The 27,181-nt window shown below is 36.4% G+C and overlaps 1 protein-coding gene across 3 annotated transcripts in view; it reads left to right on the top strand.

Moving 5' to 3' along the window:
* Positions 1-4,484: 4,484 nt before the first annotated feature.
* Positions 4,485-27,181, top strand: part of LOC119072215 (putative ankyrin repeat protein RF_0381) — a 70,335-nt gene continuing 47,638 nt past the window's right edge. For all 3 annotated transcript variants that reach the window (XM_037177389.1, XM_037177391.1, XM_037177390.1), the window contains exons 1-8: positions 4,485-4,736; positions 4,805-4,820; positions 20,125-20,168; positions 20,316-20,411; positions 20,471-20,566; positions 20,646-20,744; positions 20,805-20,903; positions 26,745-26,846. In XM_037177389.1, coding sequence (XP_037033284.1) covers positions 4,676-4,736; positions 4,805-4,820; positions 20,125-20,168; positions 20,316-20,411; positions 20,471-20,566; positions 20,646-20,744; positions 20,805-20,903; positions 26,745-26,846 — 613 coding nt within the window. In that variant the 5' untranslated portion in view covers positions 4,485-4,675. The remainder of the gene's footprint in view (positions 4,737-4,804; positions 4,821-20,124; positions 20,169-20,315; positions 20,412-20,470; positions 20,567-20,645; positions 20,745-20,804; positions 20,904-26,744; positions 26,847-27,181) is intronic.

Below are 27,181 nucleotides of genomic sequence, written 5' to 3'. Positions count from 1 at the left end.
AATTCAGAAAATATTCCATACACACCTGGCGATTTGTCTAATTCGATTGTTTTTGTTGCAGTTTGAAGTTCGTCAATTGTGAAAGGTTTTATGTTTTTCATTCGCTTTACCTTTTCAATTTTAGATGAACCAGACGAAACATTCACATAATGTTTGAGAAAAGCTTTTGCCTTCGATGAATTGGATGACAATATTTTATTGTTGTGGATTATGGCTTCATTTGTACGTACATTTGGATCTTCGTTGATGTGCAATATCTTTCTATGGGTATATGAAGCATTCGTGCGATAATCCATTAAGTTAAGATCATTATTAAATTTTTCTTTTTAGCTTTCAATTAATTCTTTATCAAGTTTGTCTTGAATTAGCTTGAGTTGAATGTGTTTATCATTAGTCCAAATTCGTTCCAAGTTACTTGCGATTAAGTCTCTTACTCTTACCAATTTTTTAATGTTTTCGTTCCAGTACGGTTTGTAGTCATTTGGCTTACCCCTCGGAATCGAAGATTTTGCACTTTTGAGAAACGCTAATCTGATGTTTTTCTCTGATATATCGCTGTTATTGGTAACAAGGTTCGCATTAAAATTGATATTTGATTCGGTTTTGAATTTTTCCCAATTTGCTTTTTAGCCCCGTACGAAGTACTGGGGGCTTATAAGATTAATATGCCGTTTGTAACAAGTCGAATTGGAAGCAGACAGTAAGGGCAAAGCATTTGGTTATGTTCATAGACGACGAATCCGCAATAAAAAAAATGTCCGTCCGTCCTTCCGTCCGTCCGTCCGTCCGTCCGTGACCCCTCTAGCTTGAGTAAATCACAACCTTTTTTCAAAATTCTTTTTTTCCCCGATTGGTATCGACAAAAGTAAGGTCAAGTTCGAAAATGGGCATGGTAGGGTCGGCCCCTCCAGAGCTAGGACCCTATAGGTGTTTTTCAGTCTTTCGACGATATCTACCGAAATACACACGCAATAGCTGCTTGTGATATATCAAATTAAAGGTATTGACGAGTAGAACAAAGTTGCTGAACATTGTGTTTGGGTAAGATGCAACGTGGGCTTGTTGGGAGGGCTCAAAGGTCGTTACTCGGCCCTAAGTGTTTTTTGCACATAAATCGAGTAAATCTCATCCGATTTTGCTAGTTTTTGTTTCATTTGAGAGATAATTGAATGCCGAATAGAATGATGGCGAAAAAAGTTTCAAATTTGGGCCCTTGGACTAAGGCCGCTACTCGGCCCTAAGTGTTTTTTGCACATAAATCGAGTAAATCTCATCCGATTTTGCTAGATTTAGTTTCATTTGAGAGGTAATTGAATACCCAATGGAAAGTTGGCAAAAAATTTTGGGTTTCTAAAATAATGTCGTAAATTGTTCGTTTTATTTGAGAGGTACTTCGTACGGGCTTTCGTAATTGCGCAATTTTAAAAATGAACACTTTCAGTAAATTTGACCATGCCCAACTTGACTAGCATTTTGGTAACAGACGCATTAGAGGGTTGTAGACGTTTAGGGTTCCGGGCTTATTAGGGCTACGGACGTATTATGGTTGCGGACGAAATAGGATTACGGGTTGTACGGGGCTAAGTCGCAGCAAACGCTCCGACTGTTCTGATGCCTTGTTTAAAGTTCCAAGAAGTGAATGGTTTTTTCTTGGCTGACATTACTGTTTGTTTTTGAGAAATATTAATCTTCAAAACCTTGTGTCCGTGCGAACCGAGAAGCTTTATCGATTGCTGTTTAACATACTGACTGATAGTTGAATGTGCTAGAATCAAGTCAGGATTAGTCTTCGAACTGGACGGAGATAAGTGGGTATAATCATTTGATTTCGAGCTGGTAACGTAATTGAATGGAGAGACGTCAATGAAGTCTTCAGTATGTTTTCCCACCGATGTAGTGACTTTGTAGTTCCATCTTTGAGAAGGACTATTGAAATCTCCGAAAAGTATACAGTTGGGATCCGTCGGTAACAAATCGTAATTTGCTTTGTTATTTGGTGGGTTATATATTGCTGTGCATGGGTATTTAATTTTGTCCTTCCAAAAATCAATGTGGACTGCTTCCATCCTATCAATATTGTTCATTTCTTTTACTATTCGAAATTTGCAAGTTAGGTTTTTGTTGACACCGACAATCATTCCACTCGATATTTTTCTGTCTCTCTTCTTCGTTTTTAATTGATAATTCAAAAAGTGGCATAAGTGATACGTCAAATAAAAGATATTTACAATACCGATCGACAAAAAAAAGTTTATGGAAATCGGATGACCGACTCATGAGTTAGACCCCTTGGTGTGAAACAGGCACAGGGCGGCAAGCAGTTTTTGCTTGTAGGTCGGCCACATTTGAACATATTTCGTCTGTTTTCACTTTATTAGATAGGTATTGACCGTACCAAGTTTTTGAAATTATGTTCTCCGGAGCGTGAGCTAGGTCTCTTGGAGTGAGCTCTTATCTGGCTACTCGGCCGTACAGTGAACTTGGAGTATTTTGTCAATATCTCGAGTAAATTTTGACCGAATTTCATGAATTTTTTTTTGTTTGAAAGGTATTAACGAATGTAAATCGTCAGACCTATTTCCGGTCTCCTAACAAAATGGCTGCCGGCGGCCATATTGGATTTTAGTAAAAGCGATATAAAGTGGGAAAATTTGTACTTAGATAGTTTCTGTTAAGGCCCGCCATTGGGAAGTGACAGGACAGTTTCCCGAAAATGTATGGAAAATTTTATCACAAAAATTCACCGAAAAGATTCAAAGAAACTCACCCATGATGCTTTCCATTGTATTCGTGTACCGTCTCTTTATGTTCTCAAGGCATATTTAAACACTAAAACACTTTTTACTCGATACAAAAACAAAATTTTGTTTTTTGTTTTGTCGCGATAAAACACCGAAAATATTTCGACACAACTGTGACACTCCGCTATTATAAGGACTAGAATGAATGTTTGCTGTGTTCACTTTAGCGGTAAAATATTTTCATTCAAAAAAGTGTCCGACACTTCAACGATGGTAGACATTTATTAAAATTGTAACCTCTCCCATTTCTTTAGTAAGCTAACAAGACCTCTCTGCGTCTAATTATGCCATCTCTTCGAACAAAAATATCGGCTGAGGTTGAATAATTCTCCGCTGAGCTCTAATAATTCTCCGCTGAGCTCTAATAATTCTCCGCCGAGCTCTAATAATTCTCCGCTGAGCTTTGGCAAACCTCTAATGAGTTCTAAGAATTCTCCGCCAGGCTTCAGTAAGAGTCCGTCAGACCTTAGCACGTTGTAGTAAGGCAATGAAGCTAAGCGAACACTCAATAAGCATCAGCGGATACGTAATAATTGTTGCTATGATTTAATAAGTCTCCACCTAGCTTTGGCAGATCTCCGCTGAGTGTCCGATTCGCTCCATTAAGCCTTCCTGCAACTTGCTTAGGCCTAACGGACACTTCCTGAAGCCTAGCGGAGAATTATTAGAGCTCAGCGGAGGTTTGTTAAAGCTCAGCGAAGAATTATTAGAACTCAGCCGATATTTTTATTCAAAGAGGTGGCATAATTAGACTTCGCGAAGTCTTCTTAGCTTACTAAAGAGGAACGAACATTTATTCACGCTCAGCGCAGTCTTACGAGAGGCTAAATTTTTAATAAATGCTCTCCCATCGTTGAGAGAATGTCCGCTGAGCTCTCGTAAAGCTTTAAAAAATGGTCGATGAGCATTATTAAATGTATACCCTACCCTTTGTAAACTGTTTCATAATTTTTATAATACGTCCGACACTTTTTTGAATGAAAATATTTTATCGCCGAAGTGAACACAGCAAACATTCATTCTAGTACTTATAGTAGCGGAGTGTCACAGTTGTGTCGAAATATTTTCTGTGTTTTTGTCGCGACAAAACAAAAAAAAACTTTTTGTTTTTGCATCGAGTAAAAAGTGTTCTGACGGCTTGTTTCTAATTACGCAAGTAAAAGGAAGATAGTAATAGTAACTCAACCCTAGTAATAAATTAACAAATAATTAAGATTGTACTATTCATACCAATAAAGGTGTAAAAAAAATGAAAAAAAAAATGAATTAGTTTGTACAAAAGTCTATTGATGTTTTACGGTTTTCATTAAAAACAACTATATTTCATCTTAAATTTTTTCTACTCTCCTTTTGACGGTGGAAGTGACACCAAATACTTTCTGATTTTTTTTTTGGTTTTCGATTCAATTTGTTCGTGGTACAATTCGTCACAACATAATGGTTCCATAAGAACAAACAATGCACAACGCTCATGTCAAATGGATCGCGATGTTATTCATATAATTTATTGAGAAAATGATTAAAAAGTGGCCGAATTTCGAAAGACGCAATAGTTTAACGTTAAGAAGCTCGTCATCCATTCCATGGTATCAGAATGTTTTGCCTCACCCGATAACCTCACGAAGAAGACATTTCTGATTGCGTTAATTTGCAAAATCTTTAATCAGTATTTGGGTTACGTGATCGTCACGAACACATTTCTCTGATCTCCAACATTCGCTATATAAATTGACTGCGAAACCTTTATTACTTCATTCAAGTGATAGTGGACAACGGCAGTAGAAACACTTCTAGGCTGGAAGCAAAGCACTAAATCACATCAGTTTAATTCCACTAAATTAGGAGCAGGTCGATTGCAATAATTCTGTACCAATATGAAGACAGCGTCATTAATTTTCTGCGTTGTTGGCATACTATGGACCAGCGTATTGGCAGGTAAAGCTGACGACAATTATGTAAAGTCAATCAAATGATGAAGTTTTCTTTTCTTTATTTTTTTTCAGCACAGGAAAAGCCCAAGTAAGTATTTAGCAAGTAAGTAAGTTAGCAGAACTTAACAATGATTATATACGTAGATGAACTGAGAGTGTATTTCTTTTCCATTCGGCCGACCGTTTATTATGATGCTGGAGCAACTTTAATATTTTCGTCCTTTGATATTTCGATTTCTATTGCTTATTATAATTATACTCCACCATTCAAGCGGTCAGCTTCTTGTTTCACATGTTCATTTTTCTATGGTAAATCAATGCATGTAAATGCAACAAATCTAATATTGAACATTCGGTCGTCATCGAAAACGGATGTCGCTGCCTCAAAATGTTTCTATGTGTTTCGTTGGGCAATTGGATTTGTGTTGGCATTTTTGCATTTTAAAATTAATTATTTGTGTTCAAATTGTGAAATAATTTTACATTTTGTTTATTGACTGAATCAATATCATTTTACTAGTGAACAACATTTTCAATGTGAAGATTCATACTTTTTGTGTAGGGCTGGTACAATTCCATTGTTTTCACGGTGCGGTTGAATGAATTTTAACTGAGAATTTCGATGCACTTTTGATATTTTTGGATATTATTACTCAGCTCGGAGCCCTGAAAATGGTTCCACAAAAATTTTTGATTTTCATCCGTACCGTAGAGTGGTGGAAAACTGGTTGTGGTTTCAGTCGATAGTGCCTGAAATTCTAATAACAATTGTACAAACATTTGGTACCCTAAGTGAAGCTGACACGCAAAAGTTGAAAAAACGTGATTTTCAAACAGTCATGACATAGAGTCGTGGATACTTGAGGAATGAAGCTAATAAATAGTTCTATCAGTAGAGAAACATTTCGTCTATTATTATTAAAATTATTAATAAAATTGTTGTATTGCTTGGTCAGTAATTCAACATTGACAAAGTGTTGTATTGCTTTGACTTGACCAAAATTGTTGAAAACATTTCTTTTACTTGTTAGTGAGGTAAAGTGGCTATTACCTCATTAGTGAAAACCTTTTCCCTCGCTCGTAAAGTAATATATTATGCACCTGTTGCCAAGATTGATATTTTGACGTGTAGGACATTATTGCCCTAGCCGAAGGCGTGGGCCATAATGCCTACACGTCAAAATAACAGTCTGGCAATAGGTGCATATCATATTTTATCTGTCGAGAACAGATATATCGAGATAAACAAAAACTCCTTAGAGGGATAAGCTCGAGATTATCGTTCTAGACAGATAATAGTACATTACTATACAAGTGAAGTAATTTGATATCTCGTATCCAGATGAGTAAAAGTATCCGAGGGCTTCAGCCCGAGGTACTTTTACTCATCGTGATTTCCTACCCATCACGCCATCATCAGTGCACCTATGTCTTGCGATGACTATGTGCATATCAGCACGACACAAACTGAAGTGAGCAATCACTTCAACTGTACGAGCATTATATACACTTTTTCGTCATTTGTTAAAACTCTTTGTTTTGTTTTTTGTGCTATACAATTTATTTATTGTCACTAAAATTACCGAAAAACAAATAGTCGGATGTGAGAGATCCACAAAAGCTGTATCTGAGAGATATAGCACAAAAAACAAAACAAAGAGTTTTAACAAATGACGAAAAAGTGTATAATGCTCGTACAATTGAAGTGATTGCTCACTTCAGTTTGTGTCGTGCTGATATGCACATAGTCATCGCAAGACATAGGTGCACTGATGATGGCGTGATACGCCGAAATCAGCATTGTTTTGTCCTGTTGTTCGTCCGCATTATGATTGTAAACGGTAAAACGTTTCGTCACGAATCGTAAACGGTAACAAGTTTCGTTCGCCCTTCGTTGAATAAAAGAAATTTTTTCAACAATTTTGGTCAATTCAAAGCAATACAATACTTTGTCAACAAAAAATTATTTTTGAAAACCAACTAGGTACATAGAGGCCGACAGTAGCTCGAAGTTTTCCCTCATACACGCACAGAATTTTGAAAACCGCCACATTTTCAGTTTTTATGTTTTACTTGAGTTATTGATTTCTCCATATAAAAAGACATGCGAAAGGCACAAAAAGCCAGCAAATCACAAAACAGAAAATGTGTCGATGTTCAAAATTCCGTGCTTGTATTTGGTAAAATTTGCAGGTTGCAGAGGCACCTGAGACGGGCTAATTAAAATAATTTTGTAATTAAAAAGGTTAATTTTGAAATGCTAGAAGTCTCACCTGTCCATTGACACCACACATGCAATGACACATGTCAACAGTGTCGATATGTTGGCTGAATAAGTGAAATGTGTCCTTCTCCAGCGAAATTTTCTGCATGATTTTAAAAATCTTTGAAAACACCGCTGGGATGATTTGTTTGTTTAACAAAGTTATAGAGACAACGAAAAAAGCAAAATAACATCGATATTTTGCTCTTTATATTTCAAATCATGCAGAAAATTTCGCTGGAGAAGTACACATTTCACTTATTCATCCAACATATCGGCACTGTTGACATGTGTCATTGCATGTGTGGTGACGATGGACAGCTGAGACTTCCAGCATTTCAGAATTAACCATTTTAATTACAAAAATTTTGAATAAGTGAGGGAAATATGAGGGAAAAACTTTGAGCTACATAGTTGGTCTTCAAAAATAATTTTTTTAAATAATAATTAGATAGAACCAAGATGAAAATGGTTCGATGTTTAATTGACCTATTTTTACAAATGTTAAGACCCGATGTATAAGCTTATATGCACATGTTTATCGATAAAAAAAGGCGTCGTAAACGACGAAATTGGCTGCAGTTTTTTGTTAATTGAAATTAATTGAAGTGCCTTAATGTTTTAGCGAAGTGGTTACTGATAGAGCAGGATTGTGTTTCTTTTCGTGGTTTTTTGATACAAACAGTTTTTTCTCCAATTTTCGTTTTGCGAGAAATTCGCTCATTTCGATTTCGGAATCATTTTACGTTCATTAAATATTTTTTTTTTTCAAAAACACCTTTATTGGTATGAATAGTACAATCTTAACTATTTGTTAATTTATTACTAGGGTTGAATTGTACTACCTTCCTTTTACTTGCGTAATTAGAAGAAAGTAAGACTTGTGTGGGTTTTACGACCCAATGGTCGAGTCCCTATGCGGTGTGCTGTTTTCATCCTTCATGTCAGTTCGTGGGGTTTAACACGTTTCAGCCTCCTTATTTGATTTGTAATATCTAGTAATAAGATGGCTTCTACGTTGGTGTGGTGAAGCAGTCTTTATATGCTTGCTAAGAGGGCCGAAAGTAAAGCTGTCAATTCGCGGGGCGAAAGCTTTCGCTTTCGCCCCTTGAATTGACATTTCTTTACTTTCGGTCCTCTTAGCAAGCATACAAAACTTAATACGTAACTCTTTCGGCCTCCTCAATCGATACGTAAATAACTATTTTTCGTGTTTGATGGCGTTTTCCCGAATTACATCGGCAACCCATTGTATTTTTAAATCTTTGTGAATTTCTTTGTTTGTCACGTAACGATATGCGTTGGTGATCATGCGAAGAAAGTTGTTTTGACTTGTTTGGATGATATCTGTGTTTGATTTTTTAGCACAGCCCCAAAGAGTAGAGCCGTACATCCAGATAGGTGCGAAAATTGATTTGTAAATCAATCTTTTACATTACAGGTTAAGTTTAGAGTTGTATCCGACTAACCAGTACATTTGTCTCGTTTTGTGTTTGATTTGCTCAGCTTTTTGCTTCACATGATGTTTCCAGTTTAGTTTGTTGTCCAGGTTTAATCCTAGATATTTAGCTGACTCTGCCTGCGGAATGGGAATCCCATTGAGGTAAATGCGGAGATTGCTGTTTATGTGACGCAATGCGAAAGTGACGTGATTAGATTTTGACTCATTGAGTTTTATTTTCCAATCGATGGTCCACTGATTTATTTTATCCAAAGCATTTTGTAAATGTTTAACTGCCTCCGACTGCGATGTATCTGTTGCCATGATCGCTGTGTCGTCTGCGAAGGTTCCAATGAAAGAGTTTGTGGTTACAGGTATGTCAGCAGTATATATAGTGTATAAGAAAGGTGCCAATACACTTCCTTGTGGTACTCCTGCTAGTATTGGATAGAAGTTTGAATAGGTTTCTTCGTCTTTTACTCTGAACGTTCTCTCCGATAGGTATGATTCAAGCAGTTGACAGTAGTTGCCTGGAAAGAGTGTACTCATTTTATATGTGAGTCCTTCGTGCCACACTTTATCAAATGCCTGTGATACATCCAGGAATGCTGCCGGGCAGTACTCCTTTTTTTCGAATGCACTCTCAATTTTAGTAGTGAGTCTATGAATTTGTTCAATTGTTGAATGGTTGTTTCTAAAACCGAATTGAAAATCGGGGATTTTCACCAAAGGTTTTAGTCGTTTTATCAGCAACTTCTCGAATATTTTTGAGATTGTGGGTAGCAGTGAGATCGGCTTTACGAGGTTACTTTTTCTGGTGGTTTATCTGGTTTTCTTAGCATAATTACTTGCGCATAGGGAATGCAATCCCGGTACCAATCCCGGTACCAGTACCGGAAAATCTCAATCCCGAATCCCGGTATTGATCAAAAAATCCCGAGATTAGTACCGAAATTTAAAATTCAGTTCTTTTTAACAAAATTTTGATATCGATCAACTTGTATGATTCAAACTCCTATAGCAATATAAGATAAACATTAAAATATAGGATTACTTGACTTTTTTCTCTCATGTCGTATTATTTGCAAACACATTTTTAAAACTACGATGGCTAGCTAAAATTTGTCAATAAGGGTACATACAATCTTTATTATAGTAGTTGAGTTTGTTTGAGAATGAGGGCAACTAAACCGCAGCCTCCATTTGTAGTTCTCCTCGGTTTGAGAAACTGAGGACAGCACAGCACAGTGCAGTGGATTACTTTGAGGATTTTGTGCTCAAACCAATCATAGTTAACCTCGCAAAAGCGGAATATTATTTAAATTCCTGCAAATTTTAGACATTTTTTGGAGCAATTCAACGCTTTTATTTTCCTTTACTTCAAATGAAAACTTTCACGGTTACTAAAAGTGTTCAATTCAATTTTCCATTAGCATTTTCTATGTTTTCTGAAAAAATATTTTAAAAACTGTCCCTCTTTGCGAAGTTGGCCGTGTTTAGTTTGCACACAAATTTCGTACTGCCGGTGGTCAACTGAAAAGATCTATAAAAAGCACATGAGTGTCTGCTGCTCATCAAACCAACGAACGTTGAATCTGAACATGCATTTTCGCGCCTGAGGATCATAATTCGATGGTTTTCGACACGCACTTTAGAGTCAAAAAGTGCTATTTTTCTGGACTGATATTTGCGGCCGGGAAAGTAACTTTTCCGGCCTCCGCATTACATTTGCAGCCGGAAAAGTAGTTTTTCCGGCCTCTGATATGATTTGATATGATTCTTACTGTTTTTGAGTTTCATCTCATTATGATCCTCAGGCACAAAAATCGTCGTTCGTGACTCGTGATGAGAGCTGAATGTTTCGGTACACGTCGTAAGCTTACGACTAGTCGTGAAAAATTCAACTTTTCATCACTCGTGACGAAATGTGCTATTTCGGCTTGTTGTTACTTGCGTAGGAAAATATATTGTGGATTTAGGCGATATTTCACAAAACTGTCAATTATTGACGCTGTCGGCAGGTCGGTCTTCTGTCACTTCTCACGATTTATATTTTCATAGGCAGCGTGCTTAAAAATTTTAATTTCCTAACAAATCAATTAATTTTTAAATGACAAAGATCAAAAATTTGCGATTGCGACGACAACAAGTCCCAAAACCTATACGTTCAAGATTGAACGATGACACGTTGAGTGCATTGCGCGTTCTAAGATCATTTTTCCAAAGAGAAAATTGAAATTTTCAATGTGACATCTACCCTGTTACAATAATAAATTAAAGTTATTACCCGGCCTTCACACAGCGACGTAAATATCGAATTGATTTTGCCCTAGTGTCAAATTTGATATTCAGAACAAAAGAATTTCGATACGTATGTCACTGTGTGTAAGCACTGTACCATTAACAAACTTAAAAAAATGAGAATAAAATGAAAATAATTTCTTTTACTGATATTTAATCCATATCTTTTCAGTACCGGAAATCCCGGTACTGGTACCGGTACTGAGTTTCTCAATCCCGAATCCCGGGATTCCAAAAACGGTCCGGGATTGCATTCCCTACTTGCGCAATTTTGAAGCTTTTTGGTACATATTTGAATTTAAGGCATGCATTGAACAGATATGTAATCATGTACACCGCATGTGCTGGTAGTTCACTCCTGGTGCTAATTCATCTATACCTGGAGCCTTTTTCTTGTTTAGTTTATCTATTTCTGTTGCAATTTCATATGGAGTGAGTTTTTTGAACTTTTTGTCAGGTCGGTAGGTTCAAGGCTGTATGCTTTGGGGAGGTCACGCAGACCGCCATTTTATTAGATACGCGGGAACACACCACTTCTGATGACTTTACATATACAAAAAATTCACCACATCATCAAGACGACGAGAATCATCAGAGTAGGTGAATTTTTGTATGAAATCGGCCATTTTATCATCAACTGTGGTGTGTAACCCGCGTATCTGTATCTGCGTGACCTCCCCAAAGTATACAGCCTTGGGTAGGTTGGTGTTGTGTCTACATTTGATTGTATGTCATTGTGAGGTTGAAAGACTTCTGCAAGATGTTTTGCAAAGAATTCCGTTTTTTCAGTATCCTTTCGTAACCAAATACCTCTGGAGTCTTTTATGGGAGGGATTTGGACGCATGGGCGTTTGAAGAGAGTAGTCTCTATCTTTACTCAAACTTAAATTGCTTAGGTAGTTTTCAAAACCTTCTTGTCTATACTGCTTTGTAACTTTATTAACTCTGTTACTAATATTGTTGAAGATTCTTTTGTCACTTTGGTTTCTGCTCCTATGCCAAAGTCTTCTCGCTTTTCTCCTTTCCTTGATAAGCTCTCTTATTTCGGCTGGATAATTGATTTCGTGAATAAGTTTTTCTTTTGGTTCCGGAGTTGCTGTTCTTGCCGCAATTTGCAGAAGACTAATAAAATTTTCCGTTTGTAGATCAAGCTCCTGTTTTGATTTCAGGCTAGCGTTGAGGTTGATTGACGCTTCTACTAAATTTCTGAAGAGTTCCCAGTCGGTGCATTTGTTAGTAAGATTTTCTTTTTTCTTTTTTAGTATGACTGTAGCACTGAGATTAAGAATCACTGGTGTATGATCTGATGTCAGGTCCACCATGTTTACTACTTCCATGTTGTTGTGTGATATTCCTCTTGAAATGAAGAAATCCAATAGATCTGGTACCTTTTTCTGGTCTGTAGGCCAGTACGTTGGCTTACGGCCGGAGTGGTAACTACAGTTTTCTTTTTTGATTGCGTTTAGAAGACCGTTGCCTTTAACCGGAGTTATCAGCCTCGCTCCCCATGCTGTGTGTTTCGTGTTGAAGTCACCTCCAATGATGAACCTTTGGCCCAATATTCCGAAGATTTCCATCCATTCTGAATATATTGGAGTAGATTTTGGTGGGCAATATGCGGCAGCTATATTTACATCTTGATTGTTGAACTGAATTGTAATTACAGTCGCTTGTATAAACTCTTTCTGTATGCTGTTTTGTGTATGATATTTTATATTTTTTTTAATGATTATCGCTGAGCCACCCCTGGCTCTTTCGTTCGGATGATTTGTCCAGTGGACTTCAAAACCTTTAATTGTTATGTGACTTTTGTCGGTGAAATGTGTTTCAGATATAAAAGCAATATCTCTGTTGTTTATTCGTAGGAAAATTTCCAACTCTTGAGCCCTAGCGTTGAGCCCATTTGCGTTCCAGTTCATGATGCGCAGGAACTTGCTTATCATTTTTTGTTTTTGTTGACTTTAGTTTTTTGGGCAGTCGGTTTGTTTTCCAACTTTGCCAATCGGTTTGACAAAAGTCCAACATTTAGGTCAATATTGGTTTTTAGTTGTGTGAGCAATGACAGTATATCTGCGTTTGACGGCTCGTTCGTTTCAGAGTTTTCATTTTTGTTTGATATTTTATTTTCTTTATTTTCCAGATTTTTTGTGAATTGCGCGAAAGTTAGTCCTTTTTTGACTTCCTTGTATTTTGTTGTAACTTCTAAGTTTTTTTCACTGAGCCGGTTTACTACCGACTTGGTTTGGTTTTGATTTTTGATTTTTTTCTGATATGTTGGGCAACCTTTATAATTTGCTGTGTGTCCTTCATTTTGGCAAAGGGCACATTTCGGAGTTACGTTTGGTCTCTTCGTACAGGCGCTTGTAGCGTGTTTTCCGGCACATTTGACGCAAACTGGATTTCTCGTACAAAAATTTTTTGTATGTCCTAGTTGCTGGCAGTTTATGCACTGAGGGATGGATTTTATTTGTTTGGGAGGTTCTACTGTTATCTTACAGTGGAGAATGTTTTTAACAGCAAAAATCTCTTTATTGTTTTCTTTTTGTTTCAATTCAATTAGGAAAAGAGGATTTTTTTTCCTCTGTAGTTCCGTCTTTGCCTTTGGTTTTTTTAACTATGTTTGTGATTTTAGTAGGCTCGTGGCCTAACTCAATTAAATCATCTGTTATTTCTTTTACATCACACGATGGATGTAACCCTCTAATGACTGCACGAAAGCTTTTTTCACTTTTTAACTGGTATGTATAATTTTCAATACCTTTGAATTCACTTTCTTCGGAACTTTGATTCTCAATGAATTTTTTGACTTTCCTATAGTCTTCTTCGTTTTGCAGAGTGACTTTTACGTCATTGCTGGTGACTGATTTGAACTGTGCTGTTGTAGCCATTTCCAAAAATTTTTTGCTGAATTTGTTAAAATCGGTTACATTGCTTACATTAAAAGGTGGCGGCAATGGCGGGTTTGGATTTTTCTGGTTTGATTCCGTTAATTTCGGTGATTTTTCTTTGGTGGATGAATTTTTTTGGTTGTTGTTTTTGCGTCTTCTTTTAACTGATTGAGTTTTAAATGGATCAATTTCTTTTTCCAAATCACTTTCATCTGTGGTATAGACGATTTGTTTTCCATCATCTCCAGATTTTAAATGATCCGTTATAGCTTTTTGTAGTGAATTTTCTAGCTCAGCTATCTTTTTCTTTAGCTCGTCATTTTCAGCACAAAGTTTTTGAGCTAAATTATTGTTTTGTATTAGCAGATCATATTCTGATTGCTTAATTTTAACACTGGGTTCATTATTTGGCGATGAGCCAAACATTTTAATTTAATTATTTATGATTCACAATGTTATTGACACTAAACTATGTTGTATATGAACACTATTTACAGATAATTGATTGTTTTTATTTTAAATGTTTCTTCTTTCACTAAATTGTCACTTCTACTCGTATTACAATTGAATCACAAGTATGCAACGTAGTACAAGGAAATGTCAATGACTTGGTTAGTCATAATTAAATAGGTTGTCACTCTTACTCATATTACACGTGAATCACAATGAAATGTATGTAATTAATGAAGTGTTGATGACTTGATTAGTCATTCATTAGTAAGAAATCATTACTGAATTTTTTTTTTTTTTTAATTTCTGTTTGAACTGTTTATATTTTTATTAAGAGCAAAATAAAAATACGTCTGTTCACTCGAACGGTCGAATGAAGAATGTTCATTGAATATGGACAAATTTTCGAGACCAAAATGTCTCATTTTGTGACCTGAAAGTTAATTCAACATACCCAGAACATCGGGTCTTAATAATTTTTTGGTAATTGGTAGAGGAAATGTTGCTCTACTGCTAGAACTATTTATTAGCTTCATCCCTCAAGCATCGTCGCCTCTATGACTGTTTGAAAATCACGTTTTTTCAACTTTGGCGTGTCTCTGCCAGCTTCACTTGTACTTAGGGTACCAAATTTTTGTACAATTGTTATTAGAATTACAGGCACTATCGATTGAGACCACAACCAGTTTTCCACCACTCTCTCTGTAAACAGGATGGGCTATGCACCAATGTCACCGACGGTACGGATGAAAATCAAAAATTTTTGTGGTTCAGTGCTCCGAGCTAACAAATAATAATAATAGACAAGTTGTAAGTAAGAGCTGATATGCACATGGTCATGACAGAGGTGCACTGACGAGCCGTAAACGACGAAATCAGATGAAATTTTGTTTTGTTCAAGTAAAAATTCGTATGTAGTGCAATAGATGAAATTATTGGTACATTTCCTTTGAGCTTCATAGAATGTTGTGTTTTAGTGTTTTGTTTAACTGACTAATAAAATATCCGAAAATATCAAAAGTGCATCGAAATGTTCAGTTAAAATTCATTCAACCGCACCGTGTTCTCTTTGTTTATGCTTCGAATAATATTGCAATATAATAATTGTTGATTCTCGAAGTTTATGTTTTATCGTGTTGTTAATTGTTTGAAAGACCGCATTGCCGTAAGGCTCCATGCCGGGACACTTATTAGGCCCGATTCTAATGTTCCAAAAGGAACTATTGCCTTATGGCTCAATGATTTCGAAAAATGATCTTGAAATGTTCCTTTCGTTCTTTCAGCTGTAGCCACACATTGGTATCTTTTTATGCAATTCTAAGTTCTAATGAATTGTCTAATTAGCTGAAAATTTGTCAGGATATTGGTTCTATTTCTATTTGGATTAATTTAGTGTATTTTAATATGATAAACTCTATAACTTTGTCTTTTACACGAAGTTTCTATCTGCCGTATCTTCCAAGTTATGGATGACATACTTAAAACGTTGTTAGCTCACAAATAGACGACTTTTTAGGAAAACTATGAGCCACGTCTCGACTAGTATGTGAAACTCTATAAAATTGTCTTCTAAACGAACTTTCTATCTGCCATATTTTCCGAGTTATGGCTGACATAGCTCGCACTTAAAACGCTCATAGCTACCAAATAAAAGACTTTTTAGGAAAACCATGAAACATGTATCGACTAGAATCTAAAACTCTATAAATTTGTCTTTTACACGAGGTTTCCATCTGCCGCATTATCCGACTTATGGCTGACATAGCTCGCACTTAAAACGCTCATAACTCCCAAATAGACGACTTTTTAGGAAAACCATGTAACACGTGTCGACTGAAATCTGAAACTCTATAAATTTGTCTTTTAAACAAACTTTCTATATGCCATATTTTCCGAGTTATAGGTTACATAGCTCAATAGCTTAACACGCTCATAGCTTCGAAATTATAAGCTTTTATAAACATTCCTTCAAATTAGTTTCTTAGAATTACGTCCTTAACATACCCTGAAAATTTCAACCAAATCCACCGGTAAAATAAAAAGTTTCGCCGTAGTCTACCTCTATGGCCGTAACAAAGTAACAGAGTAACAAAGGCGCGTGTGCAAATAATGTTTTTTTCCTGGTACCCAAAATCAGATTTCCCGAATTTCCCGGTATCCTTAAAATTTAGCTAGATTTCCTGATAAAAAAGTTCTGATTTCCCGTTAAAAATTTTCTCATTTCCCGGTGAATGTAATATTTATTTTGTTTTTCAATTAAGTTTGATCTAGTACTGTCGTGACAAACATGAATTATGTTATAAAACGTTGAAAGCCAAAGTCTTGCATTCCAAATGTTTTCTATGTCAGATTTATAATATTTTTCGTTTTATACTCTCAGCTATTGTAGTGCCTGCCTAATGAATCCAGCTGCCTGGGCCCGCGACATTTGAGAAGTTACTGAATGGTCGTGAGCGGAGCGAGCGAAAAATTTTAGCGATTTGTACTTTGAAAATATTCTATTCTCTGACTACAACCCTATATTTATGACGTTCAGCGTCTCGTTCAATTGTCAATTTTCTGTTTTGTACATTCTATTTAGGACTTTTCAGCGAAATATTTGTCACGGCTCAGCTCCTGTGAAATTTTAGAAGAATGAGAATGATCGCGAGCGAGAAAATTTCGCGATTTTATAATTTTAAAACTTTCCATTTCTGACTTCTCAGCCATTTCGAATCGACTTCCCGTTTTTTCTCGATTTCCTGTTTTTTCGATTTCCAGTCTATTGCAATTTCCCGGTGAGTTTGATTTCCCGGTGAGTTCGATTTCTCGGTCAGTATGATTTCCCATCAATTTTGATTTCCAGTCAATTTCAATTTCCCGGTGAGTTCGTTTTTCCGGCGAGTTCGTTTACTTGGTCAGTATGATTTCCCATCAACTGCGATTTCCAGTCAATTTCGATTTCCCGGTGAGTTCGATTTCTCGGTCAGTATGATTTCTCATCAATTCGGTTTCCCGTCAATTTCAATTTCCAGGTGAGTTAGATTTCCCGGTGAGTTTGATTTTCCGGTGAGTTGAACTTCCCGGTGAGTTGAATTTCCCGGTGAATTCGATTTCTCGGTCAGTGTGATTTTCAATAGATTTCGATTTCCAGTCAATTTCAATTTCCCGGTGAGTTCGATTTCCCGGCGAGTTCGTTTACTTGGTCAGTATGATTTCCTATCAATTGCAATTTCCAGTCAATTTCGATTTCCCGGTGAGTTCGATTTCTCGGTCAGTCTGATTTCTCATCAATTCGATTTCCCGTCAATTTCAATTTCCAGGTGAGTGCGATTTCCCGATGAGTTCGATTTTCCGGTGAGTTGAACTTCCCGGTGAGTTCGATTTCTCGGTCAGTATGATTTCCTATCAATTTCGATTTCCCGGTGAGTTAGATTTTTCAGAGAGTTCTCATCAATTTCGATTTCCCGTCAAGTTCAATTTCCCGTTAATTTCAATTTCCCGTTAATTTCAATTTCCCGTTAATTTCAATTTCCCCTGGCTTCCCGCTTCACGGTGTAACGAAAAAAATTCTTTTGGTGGATTTCCCGGTATCCCGGTTTTCAGCCAAAAAATTTCCCGGTATCCCAGATACCAAGGATACACATTATTTGCACACGCGAACAAAGGTTGGTAAAATTCATCAATTTCAAAATGTGTGAAAATGAATTTCTTCATACGATTTTCCAAAGTTTGAAAATTAATATCTCGGCCAAATCTGAACTTTATGAGGCGTGTGATAGCTCGTTGAACTCGTATGGACGCCCAGATTACGAATAAAATAAGTGGGGGTAGTAGGAGCTGAGGGGGAAAAGTCAAAAAAGTTGTGTATATATGTTCCTTAGTCCTCCGTAAAAAATTTTTGACAAATTTTTCAGCGTGAACGGACTTGCGACACGACCCTTCACTAACGTAGGGCCATGATTAATATGCCGTTTGTAACACGTCGAATTGGAAGCAGACAGTAAGGGCAAAGCATTTGGCTATGTTCATAGATGACGAATCCGCAATAAAAGAATACTTGATATGACATCCGTCTTTATCAAAGGATACAATCCAACCAATCGCAATTAATTTTCGAACGGAAATGAAGTTTTCACTCAAATATTCCACACACATAACGTCTTTCATCTCAATTTTGATGAACTTTCCATTCGCATCATTAAATTGTAAAATTCCAGATCCTTTTCCACAACAAATCACGACTCTGCCATCAGCTAATCGAACGTATTCATGATTTTGAGATGTCAATTTCGTGATGAATTTCTTGTTGTTGCACATATGACTCGTAGCTCCCGAGTCCATATTCCAAATCTTTTCATTTCTTTCACTTCTATTTTGATTTCCAGAATAAATCAGTTGTACGATTCCAAAGCATTTGGGTTTGTTTGCATAATTCATTTGTTGCTTTTGGCCATCATTTTCGTTATCTGATATTGCATTAATGCGATTCGATTGCGGATTTCTTTTTGGTTTGTAGCAATCTCTCGAAAGATGTCCTAAGATTCCACAATTGAAGCATTTCGGTCGTGGTCATCTGCCTTTCGGATCATTTTTCGAGATTTTCATGACTGACCCACTTGATTTACTTGTACCATTTGCTTTACTCGTGCCATTTGCCTTACGACGATACGCATCCAGTAACTTTTCAACGATGAATTCTCTGGTTAAATCTGCCTCTGGACGACTTTCCAATGCTGTGATTAAATTGTCGTATCTTTCTGGTAGACTGCTCAATATGACTGCAACAATAATGTGTTCCTTGAAATCTTCTCCCAGACTAGCAAGACGATAGAACATTTCCAACATTTCGTTGATGTGAGTTTCAACATTCCCATTGGTAGGCAATTTTGTACTGAATAGTTTTCTCATTAACATGATTTTGTTCGTCATCGTTGCTTTTTCGTGGTAATTCTTTAGAAAATTCCAAGATTCCTTCGCCGTTGTCGCATTTCGATGATTAAGTTGATGATTATGATTAAGTTGGGTATCGTCCACCATCAGGCCAATCGTTGACCTGGCTTTATCATCCTTGTCTGTCCAGTCATTGGTAACTGGATTCGGTGGATCATCTTTAATCACCTTCCATAGACCATCCTTTATCAGTAGAAGTTCTACCTTAAACTTCAATGTAGGATTCGTTCCGTTCAGTTTTGCAATTTGAATTTTTGTCGATTCCATATTTACGGAATTCTTTTTCTTTTATATCGTTAAACTCCAGTTATATGGCCCATAACCTGTTAACGGAGTTCAGATTCGATGAATCAAGGAAAAATTCCGAGACAATAAATTAACAGTTCTTTATTGCTCATCCAATTTCCACAGAATGAAAAAGTAAAATTGTATCGAGAAAGTGGTTGCTTTTCTTATAAACAAATTAAATGAATTTCATTGCATAGTGGATCCTCAACAAGAAATCGAGTAAATCTCATCCGATTTTGCTAGATTTAGTTTTTTATGGAAGGTAATTGAATACAAAGAGAACGTGGTGAAAAAAGTTTCAAATTTGGGCCCTTCGGCTTCGACTAAGGCCGCTTTGTGGCCCTATGTGGTTTTTGCTCATAAATCGAGAATATTTCATCAAACTTTGCTACTGTTTGTTTCGTTTGACAGATAATTCAATACCGAAAGAAAATTGGTAAAAAAATTGTAAATTCGGATTCCTACATCGTAAACATTTGTTTTATACTTGAGAATTACTTCGTACGGGCTTTTGTAATTGCGCTAAGCGCAATTTTAAAGATGAACACTTACAGTTAATTTGCAAAAATAGGCAATAAGATTACGGAAGCATTTTGATAACGGACGAACAAGGGTTACGGGATTATTAGGGTTGCGGACGTATAATGGTTTCGGGCAAAATAGGTTTACAGGTCGTACAGGGCTCAGTCGCAGCAAACGCTCCGACTGTTCTGATGCCTTTTTTTTATTGCGGATTCGTCATCTATGACATCTATGAACATAACCAAATGCTTTGCCCTTACAGTCTGCTTACAGTACGGGGCTAAAAATATTGAATTTTACATCACAGGAGAGTTCGACTGGCGCAGGTTTTCAGATCATTTGGTAAAAATGGTAAGTCGAAAACTGATAAACAATTTTGCAGTGTTGTAAAGTCTGATGAAAGCACCCTTCTTTTTGAATTCATAAGCGATTTTCAACATCTCGCACATTCCCGAATTCGCTCAATTTTTTGAAACAAACATGACATTTGATTTTTAGACGTTCGTGACGACATAAACTTGTTTCTTCGTACCTACGAAGATGAAATCAACAATAAAGGTGGCTGTAGCCCATTACACATTGCTGCCTTATTCAGTAAATTATTTTTCCACTTTCACTTGACTTAAAGACTTTTTCCAACCCTTTGCTTGTAGGTGAGAAAGTGGTGGATTATTTGATCAAAAATGGATCGGATGTAAATGCTTTGGACAATGGAAATTTATCTCCCCTATATTTTGCTGCTGAAGGAGGTAACCTGGAACTTTATTAAGTCAAGAAACTTATTTTAAAACGATTTTCATTTCTTCATTCTCTTATGATATATTTAAGGTAATGACAAAATCGTTGAAATGCTTGTGAATAATGGAGCTGATGTCAGTATTTCGAATAACAAAGGAATGACAGAATTGCACGTGGCTGCTTATAATGGTGAGAAAATGTGTATTATTTGTTGTGTTGATGCTAGTATAAGACTGACTACATTTCCAGGTTTTGACAAGATTGCAGACATTTTGATTAAGGCTGGAGCGAATGTAGATGCCTTGAACGAAGTTAAATGGACGCCTCTATTTTACGCAGGTGTAAATGGTATTTCTGAAAAAAATGTTCATCTATTAAGAGTTCTATCGCCAAAACATCGAACAACACTGAGAAAAAAGTAGTTACCTGCTACAGCTGCGATCTGTCTCCAGCTGTAGTTTTTGAGAAAATACAGCTGTCACAGAAAATATTTCAGCCCGTAGCTGTCACAGCTGTATTTTTCTACTTGCTATCCGAGCTGTAGTTGTGATTACCTACAATAGCTGTGTGATTGCCTACAATCAAAATGTTGTGATCGATAGGCACGGGTTCGAATCATGTCGGATCCTGTTTTTTTTTTAAATAATATTATTAAAAATAATTTTGGTTTCATTTCCGATAAAAGTCAGTTCAAAATTAACTCAATAATTTAAAAAGAAAATATTTCTGGCCTTTCGGAGTTATATTTCACAGTACTGGGGAGTATTTTGATATTCTGTTGTATTACATCCGACGAGTTAATTTTGAACTGAATTTTAGCTGAAATGAAACGAAATTGATCTTTTATTAATAATTATTTGAAATAAAAACTTGCCTTGTTGGGGCGCGAACCCGGGACCTCTCGATATCCAGTCCAGAATAATCCACCTGAGCTACGGAACATGTATGCTACAAATGCCTTATGTTAATGTAAGCTACACAACGCATATTCCCGTTGATAGGTAATATACATCCCTGTAGTAGCTGTATTGTGGGTGTAACATTACCTACATGAGATACACATATGAAAACTGTGTATACAACACGTAATGTGTCATTAATAATTGAAAGATATTATTGTGACAATATTGATTCACGTAAAAATGAAAATCATTTTGAAAATCAAAATATTATGGCTAAAGTCGGAAAAATGGTTCAACGAGCACAGACTAGAGACCCGCCGACACTTTTTCACCCAACCGAGTCGCCGGTTGTTCTTAGATTGCCTCAGCCGGCTGGAAGACAAAGTTTTTTTTTTCAATAAAATAAAATAAATTTCGACTAACCGAAATCGGCGCTATTTTTTCCGGGACTTTTTTTATATATGCCTAGTTAGGCTTTGATGCTTAGGCCCCAAAACCAGTATCATATATTTTTGATCTTCCATAGCTGGCTGGTGGTAAGCGGCCAAAAGTCGAAAAATGAGGTTTCGTAGTTCGGATTTCATTTCCGTGAGATGATGAGGACACGGACGTGTATGGGCTCGTTGGAAATCTGAGGTCGAGTACTCTCGAAGCAAATATTACCTTCATAAAGTTTGATGATCAACGGTCGAAAATATGACATCCGAAAAATTTCTCAGAATCGATTGAACCTCGCTGAACTTTGACGAGGGCTGTGACCTCACTAATGCAATTATTTGATTAAGTTATTTTATATTATGAATGTGGAGGACTTCAGCTTTAAAGAATGACTAATACGTAGTAGTTTGGCGGGGTGGAACACACAGTTTTTATCTGAAAGTAGTCACCTGCCAAACTACTACATGTTGGTATTGCTATAAGGCTGACGTCCTCCAGATTCATAATAAATAATAATTTAATCAAATAATTGCATTAGTGAGATTACAGCCCTCGTCAAAGTTCACCGAGGTTCCATCGATTCTGAGAAATTTTTCGGATGTCATATTTTCGGCCGTTTATCGTCAAATTTTTTGAAGTTAATATTTGCTTCGAGAGCAATCGACCTCAAATGAAAAGAAATCCGGACTACGAAACCTCATTTTTCGACTTTTAACCGCTTACCACCAGCCAGTTATGGAAAATCAACTAACTATCCATATATAAAAAAGTAGAGGAAAAAATAGCACCGATTTCGGCCTGTCGAAATTCAAAAGAACCCTCGAAATAAAATTGAACTGAAGAAGCAGATCGAATGATTTCCATATTTCTGCAGCGTGTAGTCTATTACAATAACTAGTTCCTGCCAATTGCGATTTTAGACCCGTACGAAGTACTGGGGTCTTATAGGTTTACGCATACATTTGTAACACGTCGAATTGGACTCCCTGAGTAAGGGGAAACCTATTGTGGTTGTCTAGAGAAAAAAAATCAGTGAAAAAAAAATGTCCGTCTGTCCGTCTGTCTGCACGATAACTTGAGTAAAACACATCCGATTTTGAAAATTCTTTTTTTCCCGTTTGATAATGTCAAAAGACAGTCTAAGTTCGAAGATGAGTGATTTTGGATCGACCCCTCCCGAGCTGTGGCCCAATAAGTGCTTTACGGTTTTTCGAAGCTATCTCCGGACATTTAAACGTTACACTTGTAAGTGATACGTCAATAGTATTTTTCGTACCAAGACAGGAAATGACGATTTTTTCAGCACCAGTCCTAAGTTAAGAAAATTAGGACGTGTGCTGAAAAAATCCATTTCCTGTCGAGGTACGAACAACGTTTTGTGCATCGGACAACTGAAATAGACAAAACACATCAATTTACTTGAAAACATACACACTTCACATTCACCATATTAAATTTAATCAATCGTATAGTCATAGAAAAATTCATGTACTTCTTTTCCCGCACTATAAATCGTAAAGAAATGAAGTTTTTCCCGCACGATATATAGTTCGGGAAAAACTGATATTTCTTATTGAAAAATCATGGCAAAATAGGTCGTATTTCAGTTGTCGGATGCACAAAGGTATTTACAATACCGATCGACAAAAAAAAAGTTTATGGAAATCGGATGACCGACTTTAGCTTTAGTTTTACCTTTATTAGATAGGTATTGACCGTACCAATCAGGAAAAAAAAAGTTTATGAAATTATGTTCTCCGGAGCGTGAGCTGGGTCTCTTGGAGTGACCTCTTATCTGGCTACTCGGCCGTACAGTGAACGTGGAGTATTTTGTCAATATCTCGAGTATATTTTGACCAAATTTCATGAATTTTTTGTTTGTTTGAAAGGTATTAACGAATGTAAAGCGACGGCACTATTTCCGGTCTCCTAACAAAATGGCTGCCGGCGGCCATATTGGATTTTAGTAAAATTGAAATATCTTGGGGAAATGGTACTAAGAGAGTTTCTGTTAACAGAGAAGTAATCGGTTATGTGTGTGGGGTTTCAGGGATTACATATACGGACATCTATATATACCTATATACAGCTATGTTGAGCTATATACAGGCATATAGAGCTATATAATAGCATATTCCTCTGTGAAATGTTTATTTACAGTGAAATATAGGTAAATATAGGTATATAGCTGTTTAAATAAGATTTTATGAAATTTGACTTCGTACGGGGCTGTCTATATTCCCTCCGGCAATTTATTTGTATAATGTAAGTGATTTTAAAGGGAGAATAGTTTTTCAGCAGAGAAGAAAATGAAGTAAGAGAAATGAAGAGTTTCACATGAAAGGCTTTTGATAGGAATAGGTGTTTCGTACGGGTCGGCGTTAGCTATGTTTTTTATTAAAAATTTCGATGAGCGGACAATAAGTAAGTCGTGTTAAGGTTTTATCATTGAAAGCGGCTGTTATAGGTAATTTCTTAAAAAATTACCGTCATTGAGTAATTTTTTCCAAAATTACTCACCACAAACATTACCAATTACAGCTGATCTATTACCTACTGCAGCTGTAGTTTTCAAATCTTTTTCCTCAGTGAAAATCAGACATTTTGAGTTATTATTGAGTTATAGCTCATTCGATTCGTTGAACTGATGCGAGTAAAACGTAGTACTACTCTTGGTGAACTTTATTTTGTTGTTGACGATGGAGGTCATGAGAAGTAAGGGCCTGCCGAAAGAGTTCAAAATCATTTTCTTGCGATTAGTTGAGTGAAACAGTTTTGTGAAAAAACTAGCTAGCTTTGTAGGCCTTGACCTGTCAGTGATATCAATGATTTTAAGTGAAAAAATTGGTGATTTCCTCAAGTACCTGACCGCCAGCAGTGACACAAGTTCGTGACATGGTATGCATAGTAAGATAGCCTAGCCTCTGTTGTACCATGCCATGGAAAAACATATTTGGATAAACTTGACTTCAAAGGGTTGGAGCGACTTTAGTCGAAGGCTACCCCAAATCGACGAAATTTTATCGTTCTTTTTCGCTTTTTTGAGGTTTTTAGTGTGGTTGGTTATTCATTATTTATTGCTGATAAGCATGAGATCAACTAAAATAAAGAGTTCTTCGATGTATCCACGTGGTTCTTATACTCTTGGAACCCAAATTTCGATCAATTTGGACTATTTTCTTTATAAAAGTGTCATATGAAGCATTTTTTGGCCTTTTTGTTGGGCTATTCAATACTTATTATTAATAAAATTGTTATTTAAAGTGAAGTAATAGTTATTTTCGCAATTCCGGTCCATAATCATCACCTTTCCATGCATCCATTTAATATCGTTTTGAAGGTATTTATTTCACAGTGCGTTTTTGATTTTTTTTTCGCACTTAGGCTTTTTCACCTTTTTTTCGCACGCTACAGAGCTTAGTACCTTAAAGAAAGACTAAATTTTATAAATAAAAACTTTGCACAAACCAGGATTTGAACACCCAACACCAATATTCTTCCAAACACCAAACAACGATCATAGCCATTCGGCTACAGAGTCACACAATTATACAGAACGTATTGTTGAAGCGTACATACTAAGCATTGACTACTTGATTTAATTTTATTTAGCATGTCCTCTATACATCACATTGCAATGTGTATATAGTGCAGGTTGCTTGATCGTTCGAATGAATTCATGTTTGCATGTGAATGTTTGGTAGAAATTTTGGTAATATTTTGCATTGGAAAGGTGATTATGGCCCGAAATTGCGAAAAACGTTGTATCTACCACGGTAGGTATCCCGGTATTTTTTCGCACACGACGTCTTGTCGACCTCAGCTTCGCCTCGGGTCTGAAGGTATTTTTTCGCACTAGATGTCGATTGTCGACCCGAGGCGAAGCCGATTCGCAATTTTGGTCCATAATCACCTTTCCAATGCAAAACATGTCCTACATTTTGTTCCAAAATTCTTGTGTATACAGAAATTCATTTGAACGATCAAAAAGGCTGCATTATAATACACATTACAATGTGATGTAAAGAGACGCGTTGAATGAAATCAATTAGTCAATGCTTACTTTATACGCTTCAACAATACGTTCGGTACAATTGTGTGACTCTATAGCCGAATGGCTATAGTCGCTGCTTTGTGTTCAAAAACATTTTGGTGTCGGGGGTTCGATTTCTGGTCAATGCCAGATTTTTATTTAAACAAATTTAGCCCTCGTTGGAGGTAATAGGTTCTTTAGCGTGCGAAAAAAAAGTTCATATTGCACTTTGTCTGGGAATACAGTGAAATAAATACCTTCAAAACGGCATTAAATGAATGTAGGGAAAGGTGATGATTATGGACCGGAATTGCGAAAACTAAAATAAAGAGTTACTTGATGTATTCACGTTGGTTACGCATTACGATTTAAAATTTCGAACGTTTTACGCGTATATTTCGACTATATTTCAGCAATCGAAAATCGGTAGTATACGTAACCAACGTGTAAAGTACCTCTTTATTTTAGTTTACTTCACTTTAAATAACAATTCTATTAAAAAAAAAATATTTGAAAATGTGCGTCTCTTCAAGGCCTACAAGGCTACAGCAAAAAGTTTTTTTTTTACAAAATTCTTTCACTAAACTAATCGCAAGAAAATGATTTTGGGGCTCTTTTGGCCCTTACTTCATGACCTCGATCGTCGACAATAAAATAAAGTTCACCAAACGTAGTACCACGTTTTACTTGCATCAGATCAATGAATCGAATGAGCTGTAAATCAATAATATCCCAAAGTTATTCGACGATTTCGCGATATCACTCTTAAATCTACCGAAAATTATTAATTATAAAAACCAATCTAAATGTTTTAAGATTCGGTGCCTGTCGCAAATTTGTTGATTCAAAATGGAGCTCAAGTCAATGCCCAAAACAATGATGGACTTTCAATTTTAGCTATTGCTATCATTGCAGCAGGTAAGTGTTTAGACCCTTACGAAGTACTATCAGACCCCATGTTTACGCATACGTGTGTAACACGTCGAATTGGACTCCTTGAGAAAGGGGAAACCTATTGTGGCTGTAAAGAGATGCCAAATCAGCGAAAAAAAATCAATCCATTCGGTCTCTAACTTGAGTAAAACACATCCGATTTCTAAAATTCTTTTTTTCCCCGTTTGGTAATGTCAGAAGTTCGAAGATGGGTGATTTTGTGTGGACCCCTCCCGAGCTTGGGCCCAATAAATGCTTTGGGGTTTTTCGACGATATCTCAGGACTTTTAAACGCTATATAAAGGTATCTACAATACCGA

This window comes from Bradysia coprophila, assembly GCF_014529535.1.
Source record: "Bradysia coprophila strain Holo2 chromosome IV unlocalized genomic scaffold, BU_Bcop_v1 contig_81, whole genome shotgun sequence".
Classification (NCBI taxonomy): Eukaryota; Metazoa; Arthropoda; class Insecta; order Diptera; family Sciaridae; genus Bradysia; species Bradysia coprophila.
Note: the sequence above shows the minus strand (reverse complement) of the source record. Positions and strands in the feature narration are given on the sequence as shown.